Source organism: Tursiops truncatus, chromosome 11 (genome assembly GCF_011762595.2).
Source record: "Tursiops truncatus isolate mTurTru1 chromosome 11, mTurTru1.mat.Y, whole genome shotgun sequence".
Lineage (NCBI taxonomy): Eukaryota > Metazoa > Chordata > Mammalia > Artiodactyla > Delphinidae > Tursiops > Tursiops truncatus.
In genome coordinates, this window is record NC_047044.1 from 59,893,149 (window position 1) to 59,912,189 (window position 19,041).

The 19,041-nt window shown below is 38.5% G+C and overlaps 1 protein-coding gene across 6 annotated transcripts in view; it reads left to right on the top strand.

Moving 5' to 3' along the window:
- Positions 1–19,041, top strand: part of LOC101326029 (cyclic AMP-dependent transcription factor ATF-7) — a 91,549-nt gene that overhangs the window by 7,395 nt on the left and 65,113 nt on the right. For 3 of the 6 annotated variants that reach the window (XM_033866568.2, XM_019947190.3, XM_019947191.3), the window contains exon 2: positions 11,280–11,348. In XM_033866568.2, the coding sequence (XP_033722459.1) occupies positions 11,301–11,348 (48 nt within the window). In that variant the 5' untranslated portion in view covers positions 11,280–11,300. Of the gene's footprint in view, positions 1–8,082; positions 8,215–11,279; positions 11,349–19,041 lie in introns of those variants that run through there. The other 3 variants (XM_019947192.3, XM_033866569.2, XM_019947193.3) reach the window with 3 other exon arrangements.

Below are 19,041 nucleotides of genomic sequence, written 5' to 3' on the forward strand. Positions count from 1 at the left end.
CACAACACTAGATTTTTCACAGCCTACCAGTTTCCAGGAATTTTTTTACTTCTAAAATCATATTGAGGCCAAACACAGATAGGTATAATGTTCTCTAGTTATTTCTAACTCAGCTTCCTGATATCACTTTAGCAAGTTGTTGCTTCTTTGTTTTTGCTTTATTAGCCTTTCTGAGAATAGCTCAGAATCGTTCCTTGAATCCTCCAAAAGCCTGGAGAGAAAGTTCTAGTCTAGTAGTTGCCTGTATGAAGCTGTTTCCATATAGGTTCTAAGCTTTGGCCATGTGTTGCCTAACTTATGATTCAGCCTAATTCTCACTCCCATCTGTTTTCAGTCATTTGCTGCAAAACTATTTGGTCTATTTAAGCCGGTTCCGTTCTTTGAAACCTGTCCCTGCATGCCTGAGCCTGAAATCCAGAAATTAATTTTAACTTTCCCTTTGATCAATTCAGGGCACTCTACTGTTTATTTCTCAAACTGTGGGTCTCAAACTGCTTTTAGTCTCACTACCCACCCCTCTATACTCTTAAAAATTATTGAGAACTCCAAAGAGCTTTTGCTTATCATGGTTATATCTATTAATATTTAGTATATTAGAAATTAAAATGGAGAAAATTTTAAAATATTTATTTGCTTATTTTAAAATAACATACACACAAAAAAATAACAACATAAATAACTATCTATAGTTTTAAAAAAAATTGGGGGAAGAACATCAAATGTCTGGCTAATAAAAAACAGCTGTATTCTCATATCTGCTTCTGCATTCAGTCTGTTACAATATGTTGTTTTGGTTGAAGTATACGAAGAAAACCTGTGCTTACACAGATATGTAATAGGAAAAGGAAAGATTCTTTTCAGATAATTGTAGATAATCTTTCTTCTTTGATACTACGTCAAAATCTGAAAAGTGATAGTTTCTTAAAGGTTAGCTATTGTGTAGAATCTGCTACCACATCTGTGAACTTTTAATACTCTGTTACATAAAAATGAATTGGCCTATGTTGCCCCTTAAATAGATCTTTTACCCTTGTATGATTTGAACACCCATGAACCCTCTGAAAGGGTCTCAAGGATCTGTAGGGATCCCTGGAGCCCACTTTGAGAACTGATGTCTTATGGTACCAAACTTGAAAAATACAGTTGTTTACCATACGGGAGGAATATCCAACCATTTAGTGCATCTCAAAGGGTAGGTTACTGACCATTTGCATCAGAATTACCAAGGATGTTTTTTAAAGTGTAGATTCTTGGGCCCCAAAGCCAAGAGAATCCAGGAGGCCTGTGAATCTGTATTTTTACATGGAGCCTAGATGAATATGCTAAAGATTGAGAACTATAGAGGTAGATTAATCAATCATGTTTTAAGAAAACCTAATTTCTAAAAAAAAAAGAAAGCCTAATTTCTAAATTTCGAGAAGTCAGATGAAAAATTAGTACTTGAATAGTCACATAATAAAAGTCCTTAATTAACAATCACGCTGACATTTGTCATAATTGGGATATCTTAACCTTGTATTTTAATTAATAATAGTTATAAATACCAGGAGTTGGCAAACTAAGGCTAGATGGTAAATATGTGCTTTGCAGGCATGAGGTCTCTTGTTGAAACTACAGCTCCAGCATTGTAGCACAGAAGTAGCTAGCCAGAGACAACATGCAAAGAATAAGCATGGCTGTGTTCCCATAAAACTTTATTTATGAACACTAAAATTTGAATTTCATATAGTTTTCACATGTCACAAAATTTTCTTCCTTTGATTTTTTTCAACCATTTAAAAATGTAAAAAACATTCTTAGCTTGTGGGCCATATAAAAACAAGTGGCAGGCTAGATTTGGCCCATGGGCTGCAGTTTACCAATCCTTGATGTATACTATAACTGGATTATGAGTTTAAAAATTATTATAATAAAATATACTTTAAAAAAATTTACTTATTTTTATTTTTTGGCTGTGTTGGGTCTTCGTTGCTGTGAGCGGGCTTTCTCTAGTTGCGGTGAGCAGGCTTCTCATTGCGGTGGCTTCTCTTGTTGCGCAGCACGGGCTCCAGGCGCGCGGGCTTCAGTAGTTGTGGCTCACAGGCTCTAGAGTGGAGGCTCAGTAGTTGTAGCGCATGGGCTTAGTTGCTCCGTGGCATGTGGGATCTTCCCGGACCAGGGCTCAAACCCACGTCCCCTGCAGGCAGGTGGATTCTTAACCACTGCACTACCAGGGAAGCCCAATTATAATAAAATATACTTAATGTTTAAACTATCAACATTATTTAATTTTCCTAGACAAAAATAATGCTCCAAGAAATTATAGTCCCTCAAGTTCATATTTCTGGACATTCGTTTATATAATAAACATATAAGAAACACCTATTGTGTGTAAACTTGGAAATACATGATTCACTTAGGAGTAGTCATACAATATGCAAGTTGTCATACAACTTTCAGGTGTTATAAAAAGATACAGTGTCCATTTTTATATCTTCTTTGGGGTGTGTGAGAACAGGTAACCAGGGTTCAGTCCAACCTCAACCTCTTGACTCATCTTTTGCATTTTTTTTCCTACACTCTCTACCTCAGTTTTCCAATCTGTTAGCAAAGTGCTTTACAAAAGGCTAATTAGTTAAAGGTTATAGACTTATATATGCTTTTTTGTTTGTTTGTTTTTGTTTTGTTTTTTACCGGTACACGGACCTCTCACTGTTGTGGCCTCTCCCATTGCGGAGCACAGGCTCCGGATGCGCAGGCTCAGCAGCCATGGCTCACGGGCCCAGCCGCTCCGCGGCATGTGGGATCTTCCCGGACCAGGGCACGAACCTGTGTCCCCTGCATCGGCAGGCGGACTCTCAACCACTGCGCCACCAGGGAAGCCCTATGCTTTTTATGTAATCCTTTTGGGGCATTTGGTTTACCTACTAATGAAATAGTGTGTTAAACTATTGTTATGCTAAATACTACAGTGGAAAATGAACCCAGAATTTATGAACAGAAATTTCAATTCCTAAATAATCTACTGCCTAGTAAAACATGAGTCTTCTTTGTTTTCTGCGGTTAACATACCTTCATTATCGTGTCACTGTTCATAGGTTTATTGGAATCTTTTCCTAAAGTCAGTGTTCTAGATGTAATGCAAGTCACAGGAGCACAGAGTATCTTATGGAGAATAAAATGTTGAGGCTGCTATGGTGAAGAGCTTCAGTGTTTGTACTCTTTGCTTAGCAGCAGCTAAATTATCTAAAAGTCTGAAAGTTGGTATCCAAAGTTATGGTTTTGGAAGAGAACTGTTTGTATATAACTTTTTCTTTTTAATATCATAGGGGAATGGGGCCTGTAGAGCTCTGGGTGCCGGTCTAAATTTTTTAGCGTATTTGTAGCTCACTGAAAGGCATTCAGTACCTGCTAAGCTTGGTTTCAACTCTCTTTATTCCCTTTGTGTTGGACAGTTGGGGCAATTTCTAAGTGTTTAATATAAGTACTACTTGTTGTTAGGCAGCATTTGTGGATTCTGAAAACGGGTCCTTGAGGGTAACTAATAAGGAATTATCTTGAAATGCTTGATTTACCCTGTGTATCGATCTAAGTTTCCACCATGTCTATTTCTATTTGATGCTGTTAGTTTACATTTTTAGAAAGATGTTTTTGGTAGTTCATTTTGAACTTTGTCAGTTGGTTCTGTGGTTCTGTTGCTTTGTAGTAGAGAGTGAACAACTTTGTATAATTTTTAAATACTATACTGTTTAGTGCTTTAGAGTAGTCTAGCAGAGGGACTTCCCTGGTGGTCCAGTGGTTAAGACTTCACCTTCCAATGCAGGGGGTACAGGTTCCATCCCTGCTTGGGGAGCTAAGATCCCACATGCCTTGCAGCCAAAAGACCAAAACATAAAACAAAAGCAATATTGTAACAAATTCAATGAAGACTTTAAGAATGGTCCACATAAAAAAAAAAAAAAAATCTTAAAAAAAAAACGGAATAGTCTAGCAGATACGGGCCTTTTTTTTTTTTTTAACTCAGACATGTTTTTTTTTTAAGTCATGCAGATCAGTATTCTTTTTATTATTTATATTATAAAGTTTTTGATTTATTAAAAGCAATCTGTGGGCTTCCCTGGTGGCGCAGTGGTTGAGAGTCCGCCTGCTGATGCAGGGGACACAGGTTCGTGCCCTGATCCGGGAAGATCCCACATGCCACGGAGCGGCTGGGCCCATGAGCCATGGCCACTGAGCCTGCGCGTCCAGAGCCTGTGCTCTGCAACGGGAGAGGCCACAACAGTGAGAGTACCGCGTACTGCAAAAAAAAAAAAAAAAAAGCAATCTGTGATCATTGTAGAGACTTTGGAAAATACTGAAGGTAGAAAGAGGGAAATAAAATCATCTGGAATACCATTATCCAGAGATAACCATTATTAACATTTGACGTTAATTCGCTCATCTTGTTCTATGCTTATTATTTTGTTTGCTTTTTTATAGATTTGGAATTATGGTGCATATGCAATTTTGTATCCTGCTTTTTTTTTATGGTACGCGGGCCTCTCACTGTTGTGGTCTCTCCCATTGCGGAGCACAGGCTCCGGACGCGCAGGCTCAGCAGCCATGGCTCACGGGCCCAGCCGCTCCACCGCATGCGGGATCTTCCTGGACCGGGGCATGAACCTGTGTCCCCTGCATCGGCAGGTGGACTCTCAACCACTGCGCCACCAGGGAAGCCCCTTGTATCCTCCTTTTTTTCCCCACTTAATGTATAACATTTTCTCATGTTGTTAAATAGCTTTCAGAAAGGTTATTATTAACAACTTAAATATATCTATTGTAAGACAATATCTTAATTTATATTTATCCATTCTTTTTAAACATTTAATTCCTTTTTCTTTTTTGTTATAAATATGACTATGATGAACATTTTCATATATAAATGGTCCATGTTTCTGGTTTTAGCCTCAGAATAAAGTCCTGAAAGAAGAATGATTTGTTCAAAGGGTGTAAAACTTTTTAAGACACTTAATATAAACATTGCCAGATTGCTTTCCAAAAAGATTGTCCATATATGTACTCCCACAAGTCCCATATTAAGGTGCCCTCTCTGCTGCATCCTTGATTAGCAAGCATTCTTTTATACTTGAAAATATACCGTAAAAGCTCTGGTCTAGGTTTTGTTTTCAAGGGTCAGTTAAGTGTCAATTAACTTGACAAATACCTCCCCTCTCCCCATTTTTAACAGTCTAACCAAAAACTGTAGAGCTTCTTTTGTGTTATTTGTATGATAGGAAAAGCATAGAATTGGTTGGGTGCAGTCACATAAAGTACCTTAGGCACAAAGTAGTTATAAATATGTATTTAAATATGTCTTAAATACATATAGCTTTAAATGCGTAAATACCTGCATAGTGGTTGTCTTGTGGACCCAGCAGCTTTCTGCAAAACTTGGAAAGATAAGTGTAAAATTTCAGCAAAGTATACTTGAATATCTACTTCAGATTAAATCAGTAAATATTTATTGAACATCAACCGTGTTATGAAAGGAAAGGCTTCCAGAAGTTTTTAACTGGATCTCTATATTCTTCCCCATTCCCCTTTTGGTCACAGATAATACAGCCATTTCCTTTTTATTCATGAAGCTAAAGTAGTCCACTTCTAGTTACTAACACATCACGATTTCATTTCTTAGCAATTATCTGCTGTTAATCTAAAATGATTTTGTTTATTACTTTCTTTGTGTTTGCCTCTTCTTTGTAGACTGTAAGTAAGCACTATGAGGGCAGATATCTTGTGTGTCTCATTCATTGTTGAATTTTGGGGCCTAGATACGGTAGGCGCTGAATAAAGTGTTCAGTGAATTAATGAATTTTAAAAAATATATTTATTTTTGGCTGCGTCAGGTCTTAGTTGCGGCTTGCGGGCTCTTCATTGCGGTGTGCAGGCTCTCTGGTTGTGGCACGCGGGCTCAGTAGTTGTTGCGTATGGGCTCCAGAGTGCATGGGCTCTGTAGTTTGTGGCACATGGGCTCTCTAGTTGAGGCGTGTGGGCACAGTAGTTGCGGTACGCAGGCTTAGTTGCCCCGCGGCATGTGGGATCTTCTTTCCCTGACCAGGGGTCAAACCCACTTCCCCTGCATTGGAAGGCAGATTCTTAACCACTGTACCAACAGGGAAGTCCCTGAATTAATGAATTTTTTTAATGATTAAATTTACTTTTTGATCCCAAAGGTAAATTGTAGTTACTAGTTTCGTACGTCTTCCTCGTCAGATCTTTTACCAAGACTTAGCCATCTTTTTTGTGCTCGTATATACTCTGGAATTGCTAGTAAAATAATTTGATAAATGACCATAAAGAATAGGAGAAGGGCTTCCCTGGTGGCGCAGTGGTTGAGAGTCCGCCTGCCGATGCAAGGGACACGGGTTCGTGCCCTGATCCGCAGAGCAGCTGGGCCCGTGAGCCATGGCCGCTGAGCCTGCGCGTCCGGAGCCTGTGCTCCGCAATGGGAGAGGCCACAACAGTGAGAGGCCCGCGTACCGCAAAAAAAAAAAAAAAGAATAGGAGAAATAGTAAGGGATCTAATACGTATACTGATCAACCTATGACTAATTGAACTTGTAAATTAAGCCATCATTCTTACCCCTTACTTGGCATCTTTCATGCCAGATGACAAGGATTCTTTTCCCAACCAAACTTTAGTCAGGCTCCTGAACCTTCTTTTAGGCTTATCTGTGTACTTCCTTGTAAAACTGAATTTCAGCAAGAACCCTGCTAAGTCAGTTTAGCAAGAGCCCCCCACCCTCAGTATCTGTTCTCTCGCATATCTGATTAGGTTCTTCATCCTCTACCATCCCTCAGGTGATGTCTCATCACCCTGGCCTGTCATCAGCAAGAATCTTGTTAGGTTAGTTTAACCAGAATCCCCTTTACCCCTTATGTTTCCTCTTAGTAATTTTCTAGTCACTGAACTCCACCCTGGTCCTTGGCTGTTAATTCCCACTGGCCCATGGTGTATTCAAAACTGAGCCTGGTTTATATACTGAGATCTCTTAGCCACTATTGCAATAGTCCTGAATAAAATCCGTTTTTTACTGCTTTAACTACTGTCCAGCTCTGGTTTTCTTTGACACAGTTGAGAGAAAGATTCTTTTTTTGCAAAAGACTATTGTCTTTATTTTTGTGTCCGCTTTGCCTGGCACTTAGTAGTTCTTTAGTAATGCTTTTGAATGAATAAATGATAGCTAGTTTGAACCCCTTCTAGATTTTCATGAATCTTTGATATTTATGGTGTATATGCCCTTCTCATTTTTTTATACTTAGCAATATCTGCTTTTTGTTATTAGGAACCTGCAAACAGGCCGTTGGATGTGTTTATATTGATACATGGCTTTTATTCCTTACCTTATGTTGGGCCATCTTAATAACATCAGTTGGTTACTAAAGAAATAATTATATTACGCCAGGTCCAGAGAACTGACTTTTTGTAGACCTCAGTGACAGACTCCATCCTCATTCCATTAAAAAAAAAAAAGATAGATATACATATGTATACACACAGAATCAGAGAATCAGTTTTCTTATTTGCACATTGACCATTTTAGGATATACTTCTGGCTCTGACAAAACTATTTAAGAAAGATTCTATGGGGCTTCCCTGTCGGCACAGTGGTTGAGAGTCCGCCTGCCGATGCAGGGGACACGTGTTCGTGCCCCGGTCCAGGAAGATCCCACACACCGCGGAGCGGCTGGGCCCGTGAGCCATGGCTGCTGAGCTTGCGCGTCCGGAGCCTGTGCTCCGCAACGGGAGAGGCCACAACAGTGAGAAGCCCTCGTACCGCAAAAAAAAAAAAAAAAAAAGTAAGATTCTATGAAATTACCCCAATTATTAAAATCATTCTCTAAACCTTGGATTTTCTTCACTTTTCTGCCAGCATTCAGATAACTTTCTCTCTTTTAAATGAATACCAATTTTTATCATTCATGCATTCTGAGCACATGAGCCTTTTCCTTGGCCCATAGGACAGCCTTTTTATGCATCTTTGTTTTCCTGTTCTAAGATCACCACTGAGAGCGTTTCACTTTCTTTTGGAAATGTCTCTAAATATGTGTATCCCCTTGTCTGTCATTTATTGCTTAGTTCTAAAGAATGCTTGAGTTTCATCCTGAAGAATAGATTGAGAAACAGATGACAGACTTGAATGCCGTGCCTGGACACGTGATCTACCTGTCAAGCAGTACAGTTACAAATGGGCTGTGAGTTAAATTCTAGTGAATGGCAGTATCATTATTCAAGATTTCACCTTTTGTCTCAGTCTTTATACTACAGAAATGTGTTGCTATTTGTTTTTGAGGAGGCATCAGTTTGACCTCTCATTATCAGAGGTTAGTTTTAAGTATCAAATAGAAATAAGCAATGGCATTCTTTATATGTAGCAATTGATACAGCAGACTGGGAATGAAAGAAATTTTTAGAATGATGTTAACTGGAAATTCTTTTTAAGTGAGGAGACAGATCATTATTGTTAAATATTTCATTTTTTAAAAAGGCATCACTTTAAAGTTAAAAGCAAGAATGATGGAAATGAACAGGAGCAAGAGATTGAGGGAATGATTGAAGAATAATTGTAGGGGGACTTCCCTGGTGGTCCAGTGGTTAAGACTCCACGCTTCCAATGCAGGGGGCGTGGGTTCGATCTGGGTGGGGAGCTAAGATCCCGCGTGCCACGCGGTTGGGGCCAAAAAAAAAAGAATAATTGTAGGTACTTAAGAGGGCCTTCTTCCTCCCATTGTGATCTCTCTTCAGTGAAAATGGCAAAACAAAAGGCAGCAAAATCGGAAGGAAGCAGGAAATCCTAGTTAGTGACCGACAGATTTGAATATTTAAGAGCCATGAAAATGCTTGGTTCTGTTACATTTTAATTCTCTCCCCCAAAACTTATTTTTGCCTTTTTTTCTGCTTTTAGAAAGTCTTGATTTTTCATCTCTATTTCCTAGCAATGAAATAAAATTTGGAAGCCATAAATTGTGATGTGATTGTGCAAAACCAAGTTAAATTTTGAATTCTGTGGTTTGAGGAAAACCATTCCAGAATTTATTTAATCAACTTTCTCTACCAGTGCTGCCCCACTTCTCAGCCAAGACCCTTTTCCTCCTCTAAATCGGTAGAAAACTGAGAAAACTTAGCCTCAAAAAACATAATTAAGGTAAAAATAAGGAATCCTGCCTGCTTATGTTACATCTGCTCTATCCCTTGTAGGTTACTTCCTGATTGAAAATAGGTTAGAGGATCTTGTTGAAATAAAATTCTCATTTAGTGATTTTATTAGAAAAGCAGGTTCTGGGACTAGGATGTAAAATTACCTCCAGCACAGCAGTTGTTAGGAATTTTTCCAGAGATCAGTTGCTTTCCAGAAATGTTCTGAGTTTTCAGCCATAATGGCATTGGTCTTTGCATTTATTTACTGTTGTATATTTGTATTTATTTTTTGCACTGTGTTGTAGTTCTAGGAAGTGTATTTAAAACAAACGAACAAACCAGAAGACCTCCTTGTCCTGGGGCTGTGTGAAGAATAAAGCTCTCATTTTCCCAGTACCAAGCATCAGCTTGAGCTGGCCTCTCCCAGGAACAGAATTTATTGAAGCAATTTATCCTGGCTAAATGTGATATAAATCTGTGTACACCTATGTACATACAGGCTCTCTTCCATTACAGCAGTGCTGCAGCATCAGTTTCCTTCCTAGTCAGACCCTGTTCCTATCACAATGAAGGATTGCTAAGAAGCCCTTTGTATTTTATGGGGCACCCCACAATTTTAAACAGCGATTAGTTGTGGAATTACTGATCAGACTACCAGAAATACGGCTTTCCAACCCTAGAGTGAGTCTTAAGAGAGTAGGAGAGATGTTACCACTGCCCTCTGAGTTTTAGGCATGGTTTTCTGATTGCCAGATTTGGTCTAGCACTTTAATATTTATTTTGACGTAGGTCTGACTGAGGTTAACCTGACATTTTGGTTTATCTCCAAGATGAAAATTCGAAATTTGGTTATAGTTCTGAAGTCGTTTCTACGCATATTCAAATTGTAGTTCTTCCTCTTTCATCTTCCCTTCTTCGTGTTCTTTCATACAGCTTTCTGTCTTGTAGAAGGATGTTTGAAAACGTCCTTTAGGAGTTTATTTTATAAAGACTATTTTTGTGACCCCCCCTTTTTTCTCTTTCACTCTTTCAAAATACTCTGTATCTTTTAGGAATATTTTTACTATGATTTGCATTTCTAATCCTTATCCATCTCCACCTCTATTTTTATTCCTAGTTGGGATATGAGAAATTTCCCCAACACATTCATTTGGAGTTATTGTTCTTTGACAAAGAATTTTGATCAACATTTCAAAAGTTTAGCTTCAATAATTAAAAAACAACAACAGTATAAACCCTGTTAAATTCTAAAGAGAAACGGAGAGGATGGATGGTGATGCCTTTTAGTGCCATTTCTTTTATCCCCTGCAGCAGCACACATCTGTTGGCTGCAACAGAGCAGCCCAAGAACTCTGGCCGAGAGCAGCACAAACAGCCGGAACATATTCACCCAGTAAACCCCCAAAGAGTCGACATTTGTTTTATTGCTGCTTTTAAAAACCTAGCCATAAATAGAATCGGGGGGAAGGGCACCGATATTTCTCCATTTGCCACTGACGATTGGTGGGGGGAGAAGGAGGCTCCCCGTGGGGAGAGAAGGGTTTTATTTTTATTTTTTTATTAATGAAAATCATTTCCCATGTAGCCCAATAGGATGGGTGCTTTGTTTTCTTTGGCAATAATCTGGGATAAACGGCCCTTGCCAACAGTCTCATTGTTTATACACCAGGGAGCCAGATTATGGCCCTGTAAAATGGAGCACCCCTCCTATAATCCCTTAATTAATTAAATGACAAATTTTGGTCTTCTCTAGTTCAGAAATATGGCTTCCGCATCGAGCGTTCAGTGGATTTATTGACATAGGGAACTGCACTGGTTGTAATTCAGCATACTGGAGAAGTGTGTTATATACTGTAGCAGAAAGAGGGAAAAATCTAGTAAAAGGCTTGAAATTCCTTGACTCTTTAGGTTTAAATTTTTCTAATTAAAAGTTTCAACCGAGGCACAGTAGATCATATGCCACCTGTCTAATGGGTCTCCCCAAAGTAGCCTGTGTTTACAGCTTTGATAGACGGCATTCTTGGAACACCTGTTTCTAGGCTCGATATTTTTGAAGCACTTTTTTTTTTTTTTAACTCCAACGTATTTAACATAACTTTTCCCCCTACCTCCCCCTCCTCAGCTCCGCTCTGCTATATGAAATATGGGAGACGACAGACCGTTTGTGTGCAATGCCCCGGGCTGTGGACAGGTACGTTTACAATATACTTTATTGTGAATGTCTCGTTGTGAATCAAAGTGGCTGTTTTATCACTGAGGCAAAGAGTTTAAAGCCAGTGTTTTACGTGATCACTGGAGGTAATCAGATCAGAGGATTTGTAGTGTGTAAATCCAAGTTATGAGGAAATGTAGACACTCTACCGTAATGAAATCTGCCTTGCTGTCTTTCATATTGTTATTCTGCTGGTGTTTGTTTCGCAACACACAGTGTTGAGGAATACATGTTGCTCTCGCCTCCTTTCTAAAGCTATTTATTTAAATACAAAGCAAGTTTAGAAATATCCTTTCTTCAACCTTCATGGATGTAAAAGTCTGCTCAACATATTTGGATAGGAAGCTGAAAATGCACCCATTCATTTTGAACCTCAATTTGCCAGAGTCTATTTTGGATTTTCTAGATAAGAAAAAGTTTCTTTTGACTGTTGATCAAGAAAATCATTGTTAGCAGCTAAGGCAAATACCTGTCTAGGAAGGACAAATCCAACATAGAATCCGAGATCTCACAGCAGTGTATCAGCTACAAGTTTTCTCAGCCATTTTCCCTGTCTGACACCATTAAATGCCTTGTTCTGTGTGTTAGCTGCCATGTTATTGTTTGTATGCGTATACATTGTGTCAAATATTTTTCATCATGTACTTTTTAAATAATTTTGTTGAAACTGCCTTTTTTTTTTTTTCATTTTGTACCTTCTTAACACTTATTCCTAGATCCTCCCATTCTGCCATGTTCCACAAAGGATGAAGAAAGGAATACAAAGAAAGTTTTATTCAAGAGAGTTTTATTTGCCTTCAACAGTTGATTTTATGGAGCCTGAAGGGTTGAATTTCTTTTCAGTTAGGAATATGTCATGTGACTGTCCAGTGACACTTACTGGTAGTATGTGAGATTGCAGACTAGTTCTATTAAACATTGTAAATACTTAGAGAAGTATAAAAAGAAGAGAGTTAAGTTCCAGAGATTCCTAAGAATTGGAATTTGAGAGACAAATAGGGTTGGTGACAAGGAATGGGCAGAAGGATGACTCCAAATTCCAGTAAATGCTGAAAATTTCATAAAAGACTAAAAAAGCCAATTCTGAAGTATTTAGCATTGTAGAGTTTATTTCCTTCCTTGTCAAAGCTGTCAACTGTATTGTTTGTTGACTGCATGTTTTCCTCATGTGGTTTGTGTGTGTGTGTGTGTGTGTATGTGTGTATGTGTGTATATATATTTTTTTACAATAGAAGCCACTTGGGAAAATAGAGTAAATTTGTTTTCAGACAGCTTTATGGGAGTACATACCTGAATCTGATTCCTCCAAATTTTTGTGTGTGAATTTGTTGATTATAGTGCTTACTGTGACTCCCATAATAGTTACGCGGTACCCTTTTTACTTATCTCACTTACTTTAAAGAATCTGCACTTTTGGTGAAAAGATTTATTTTTCTTCACTTATTGTTTAAGCTGCTCAGTGCCCCTCTTATGTATTGTATGCTTAAGACTACCCAGACAAGGAGTTAAATAAATAAAAATGGATGGTAAAAATAAAGGAATACATAGGAAAATCATCTCTTAAGCTTTCTGAGAAAGAAAATATATCAGTAGGGTTTCTTCAGGCTATCTCATCAGAAAAAAGTAGTTTTCACTGAGATTTGTGAGATCCCAGAAGGGCTTTGTGTTTGTTTCTTTGTTTTTGTTTTGCATTATTTTGGACTAGAGGTAGGAAAACAGGGATTTTTACTTTGGGTCCTTCTTGTATTGTTGGGTTCTGTTTACCATAAGCCTTTTCCTTCCCCTACTTTTCCCTCCCATTTCTGAATTGGTCATTAGGATTCATTATAACCTCTGGCATAGATCCTGAGGCTTTTTTTTCCCTCAATGAGTGTGGAACTGAGGGAGATTGCTACCTTCTTTTGGATTCAAGTTACCTGTTTCATAGAAAAAAGGATAAAAAGCTACAACTTAAGGCTTTGAGGTAGCATGATTCATCCTTTTACCTGCTTTGCCTGTCAAAACTTTATGGTCAGGTGAGATTGTAGTTCTTTTAATATTTATTTACTTGCTTATTTATTTATTTGGTTGCACTGGGTCTTAGTTGCTGCAGGTGGGCTCCTTACTTGTGGCATGCGAACTCTTAGTTGTGGCATGCATGTGGGATCTAGTTCCCTGACCAGGGATTAAACCCAGGCCCCCTGCATTGGGAACACGGAGTCTTATCCACTGCGCCATCAAGGAAGTCCCGAGATTGTAGTTCTTTAGTTATATTTAGTCTCCTTTCAGGTTTCTCCCAATATCTAGTAACAAATAACTCTAGAGTGGGATCTCTACAAGATTTACTATGATTGCTTTATGTTATATGAAATAGTGAAAATCTGACAGAGAAGATAAATTTGGTAAAGTGAACTACCCTTGGCCTGTCGTCCCAACTTCCTTATTACCTTGAAAATGGTTTCATTCTGGGGCCACTTTGAGGCCTTCAAGCCTATTTATAATCAGTTGTCACTGATTCATTGATTACTCCAGAAATGGTAGAATAATAAAAAGGCTATGTAAGTCCCAGGAGGGGTAATAAGGACCACGATCATTTTTGCAAGGCATGTTTAGAACTCAGCAGCCATAGAAGTCTCAAAAATCAGTGGCTTCTACCAGTTAGAGGAAGAAGGAATGAAAGCAAATTATAATTCAAGAGACTGATCCATAAAAAAACCAACCAACAAAAACTGTAGGAATCTTGTATTATTTAAATATCTGTTCTCTGCCCAGATTTTACCCTGTGTACCCTTAAATTCAGAAATCATCTTATGCCATAATATTAAGGGGAGGTGAAAGGAAAATTCACCTAAAATAGACTAGTGGATTATGCGCTGCACCATATAATCAAAACCACCGGGCTTTCAATGGATACGTAAACATGTTTTGGTTGCTAGGTCTTTAATGGCTGTTATTTTTGGATTCTGTTCATGATCCACTTCCCAACAGTAAGTCTGATGTGACACAGCTGAGTTCTAAATATGCTACATGTACTTTTTAAAAAAAGATGGCTGCTGAAGTTTGTGTTCTTTGCATTCTTATCTGAAAAGACAGGTGATAGGGTTTTTTGAGCTAACTTATTCCTATTCTCCTGTTGAGTCTCTGTTTCTCTTGAGGCCTCATCACCCTCATGAAGAGGAACTCAGGGAAAGTAATATTCCTGCTAATATTTCTTTACAGAATGTGGTAGCAGGAATAGTTAATAGAGCTGCTTCTGGAGAATGGGTTAGTGTTAAGGCAGCAGAGCCCCAGATACCCTGTGGTAAAGCGCTGGTTGAATTTGAGTTGTATGGGTTTCAGAAATATTTATAAGATAGCATCTATTTAAAAAACATTGTAACTATAAAATAGCTTTGCCTCTGTGTTATTAAAATATTAGAAATACAGTTTGGTGCTGAATCTAGGAAGTAAGTTTTTAATGCTTGGGGGGCACTTTTACTTGAAGGTGGATTATAAAGTTCTGTTGCATGTGGAAGCAGGAAAAATTACTGTGTGTCAGTAATCTTGAATTTGAGTTGTTCCTTCATGTGGATACAGTTCAATATCTTACCTTTTGGATGCCTTTTGTCCTTTTTTTTTTTTTGGCCATGCCTCCAAGCTTGTGGGATTTTAGTTCCGTGACCAGGGATTGAACCCGGGCCCTCAGCAGTGACAGCATGGAGTCCTAACCACTGGACCACCAGGGAATTCCCTTAAAATGTTTTTTTGGAAATTTGTACCTTTTTTTTTTTTTGGCCGCACAGCACTGCCTGTGGGATCTTAGTTCCCCAGCCAGGGATCGAACCCGTGCCCCCTGCAGTGGAAGCTCAAAGTCCTAACCACTGGACTGCCAGGGAATTCCTCGTCCAATCTTTATTACCAGGAGTCAACAATTTCCATATTCCTATACCTCCCTTTCAGGCCCATGATGCTAGTTTGCAGTATGAATTATGCAGATTTAAGTAGTCCTGGTTACCACCATCAAGTCTTTGAGCAGAAGCTGGTTGTATAAGCTTCTTACTTAGAATGTCTATTTCCTTAAGAACAGGAACACATTTCCTCTGAGAAGGTACTATTCATGGGTAGTATCATCCCATTATTAGCCATTTTTGAGAAAGGTTTCTGTCATAACCACTGTGTATCGACTCTGTCCTTTTAAGGAAAAATCCTTTGATTGTTTCTCTACCCATTGTGATGCTGAGGTGCTGTTATTCTATCCCCACCCCACCCCCACCGAGGATATCTACTACCAGATCTTTTCTTCTCCCAGAGAACATTTAGGTACAGGTTGATGTTCTGTTCATATCTTTCTGAGACACGACACGTATAACTAGTTCAAAGACCTCCGGAGCCTGCTTTCCCTTCCGAAGGCCAGGGTAGCAGTAGAGCCCTAGTTGTGGTGGGATGGAGGGCAGCTTCTTTACATCCTTATCTTGTCATATAATAGGAATAATGTTTATGGTGCTGTAGTCCTGGCTTCACTTGGCATTTAACCAACCTCCAGTGCTGTTTATTGCTTCGTATCCTCTGCCTCCATGAACATTATCCCTTAAATCTCTATTGCTTTGTAATATATGAGGCAACAAATAGCTTCTATGATTGGTTAAATGCTGGCATGCTGCAAAGGTGTATATTTTATTGCCTATGTAACACAAATCTATAGAGATTATTCCTGTTATCCCAGCCCTCCCATGAAATAGGCTCTACTGGTACTGTGGGACTCTGGATTGTTAGTTCTGTCCCTTTGGCAAGTTTTCCTATTAACTGGCATTGGCACAAAAGAAAAGCAAGGAAGAATGGCTGGTGTTGATTACTAATTCTTTATGTTAGGGGAGCATCTTGAATTGGAGAATAACATAGGAAAAAATGGCTCTGGTACATAAACACCACTTGTGGTGATATGTGCTGTGATATGTGCTATCTTTACATGCTTCAACAGGTGAAAACAATTTCAGGCAAACAAATAAGCCTTTCTTTCTCACCGCCTGCCAAGAGTTTTAAAAAAATTCAAATTTTTGGGCTTCCCTGGTGGCGCAGTGGATGAGAGTCCGCCTGCCGATGCAGGGGACACGGGTTCGTGCCCCGGTCTGGGAAGATCCCACATGCTGCGGAGCGGCTGGGCCTGTGAGCCATGGCCGCTGAGCCTGCGCGTCTGGAGCCTGTGCTCCACAACGGGAGAGGCCACAACAGTGAGAGGCCCGCGTACCGAAGAAAAAATAATAAATAAATAAAATTCAAAATTTTATTTAATAATTCATATTTCATTCAATAATTAATCCAGTTCCCATCTGGTAAGAGTGCCTGCATGCTGTCAGGCAGCTGAAGATACACTGCCTTATACACAATTAGGCCAAATGCTAACCTTGTTTTTTGTAATAATAATATGTTGATTTTGAAATAACTTTCAGTCCACTTTAAGTATGCTGCAGTTTTATGTAATCTTGTAATAGCAGTAGACCACTGTTATGCATAGTAAAGAAAAAAACTGGGACTGGGATAAAAAATGTAGACATGTTACGAGCAAGGAATTAAACCCAAGTTTTTTTAATGTCAGATCTGGCACTCTTGACATTTACTCTTAGAAACAAGTGGTTGGTTATTTTAGTTTTTTGTGTTATATTTATTATTACGTTACTAAGAGCATAGTAGGTTAAAAGCATCCAAGCTCCAGTCTGCCAAAAAAAAAAAGGCCGTATGAACCTAATTGGAGCTATACCCAAGAAATTAAGGTGAAAATTTTCAGTTACTCACTCTTGTTTTCCTTGGATATGACTTAATATTTGGTATGGGAGCCCAGAAACTGTTCTCAGAACATTCCTGACAGAAAAAAAAATCCTCTGTCTTTGTATCTCAGTTCATCCTAAGTCAGGAGAAGGGCCTCTTTCCTAGTCCCTTCTTTTACAAACTGCTGAGTTTATAAACCGCCTTCTGGATATGAGAGCCTGTCCTTCATTAATCCCTCTTTTGCCACCCCTGCAAAACCATGTACATATAACTAGGTTGTTAACTTACAAGATATTGTCATTATTACATAGAATTCTTTGTTCTTTTATCAAAAACTCTTCCAGCTAATGCGGCAAATTGAAGCACAGCCACTGTGCTCCCTCTGTCTGGTTAGCATGTTTCTTTAATGCAGATTGACTTGCTCAGCAGTCGTGTTTTGTCTGAAGCCCTTGTTAAGGCCTACTCTGTATGTGGATTCATAACACATCTGTGTGTACATCTACACTGCTGTATAAATAATAATAAGTAATCACCAGATGGCCTATAACTGCTCCTCTGGACCCGCTGGGTCTCTTGAAGCTGTTAGGAGAGTCTTCTGGCGTTTTGCTGGGGAAAACTTGTCATAGATTTATTTCTAAAAAAATTCAAACTCACAACTGGGTGTTTAGGACTAGATATTGCTGTGTTGTAAATATTTAACAGGCTTTGTACAATGACAAGTAAAAGCGCCATTACTAACCACACACAGTGGCTACGGAGCTCTTCTTCCCTCCCGGCCATTTAGAAAGGAAACGAAATGCCGATAAATTGTGCATTACGAACAAGGTGCAAGAGATGCTCTCTGGATGCTCTTTCATAGGAGAAGAAAGAGAACTTAAATGTTCTGCTCAAAGGATGTAACAGGGCAAACTTAAGTTTTTTAACCATATGCTAGTGACTTAAATAAAACAAAATGCCCCTTTTAAATTGGACTTTATAATACAAGAAAAGCACCTTCAGCTGGAGTTTGGTCAGAGCCAGGTTTCAGTCTTAATTGTCTTTATAACTAAACGGTAAATCCCTTTAAAAGGGTTACAGTTGCAAGTGTTAGTAAACACTTAGCTAAATTTCAGTTAGCTATATTTTAGACTTTGGGTTATGTCTAAAAATTTAAGACATGTAATTGATCATTTGATAGTATTATTTATAGAGCAAAACTTTTTTTTTTTCCTCTTTTCCTTCATTTTTCTAAAAAGGGGTATTTTGTTTTGGGGAAAAAATATTATTCTGGTTTAGCCTGCTTATAATTTTCTGTGCTATATTTTGTTATTATTAATCCCCTTCCTCCAGTACCTATTCCAGGGTACTTGCTCAGTACAGTAATGCATGTTTTTAAAAATAAAAATAAAACTGACTCCCTCTAAATGTTAGTGTTTCTTAGTCTTTGTTTATCATAAGATAACATAAAAAAAGGTTTTAAACAAATTGGGTATCTTTTAACTCTCAAGCCTAGTTTTTCTTTTGTCTGTTGATGGTTGAATCTATTTAACCACAGAAGAACTGTCCTATAAATCATAGCATGTGGCTGTTATATTCGAGTTCGGAGGTATAGAAAGCTTTTCTCGTTCAAAATCTCATCTTGAAGAAGTGACATACAAATTGTGAGGCAGAAATGCTGCTATTTATAGTTTATTGTAGACAGATTTTGCTTTTTACGTCTTCTCATAAAATTAACAGGTTAAGGAAAGGATTTCAAGGAGGAAAGAAAGCATCATGGAGAAAAGATGGAAGCTTTGGGATTTATCTCTTTGTAATGGTGCCTTTGTGTTTTTACTTTGAAATTTCTTTGTGCAGTGAAATATGCTACCTAAGATTGTGATTTGGTAAGAATCTGGACTATTTGCAATTGTCATGTGCAAGTACACAGAGAATGAGAATGAATTTTGTGAAATTAGCCCATTCCCAGTCTGGC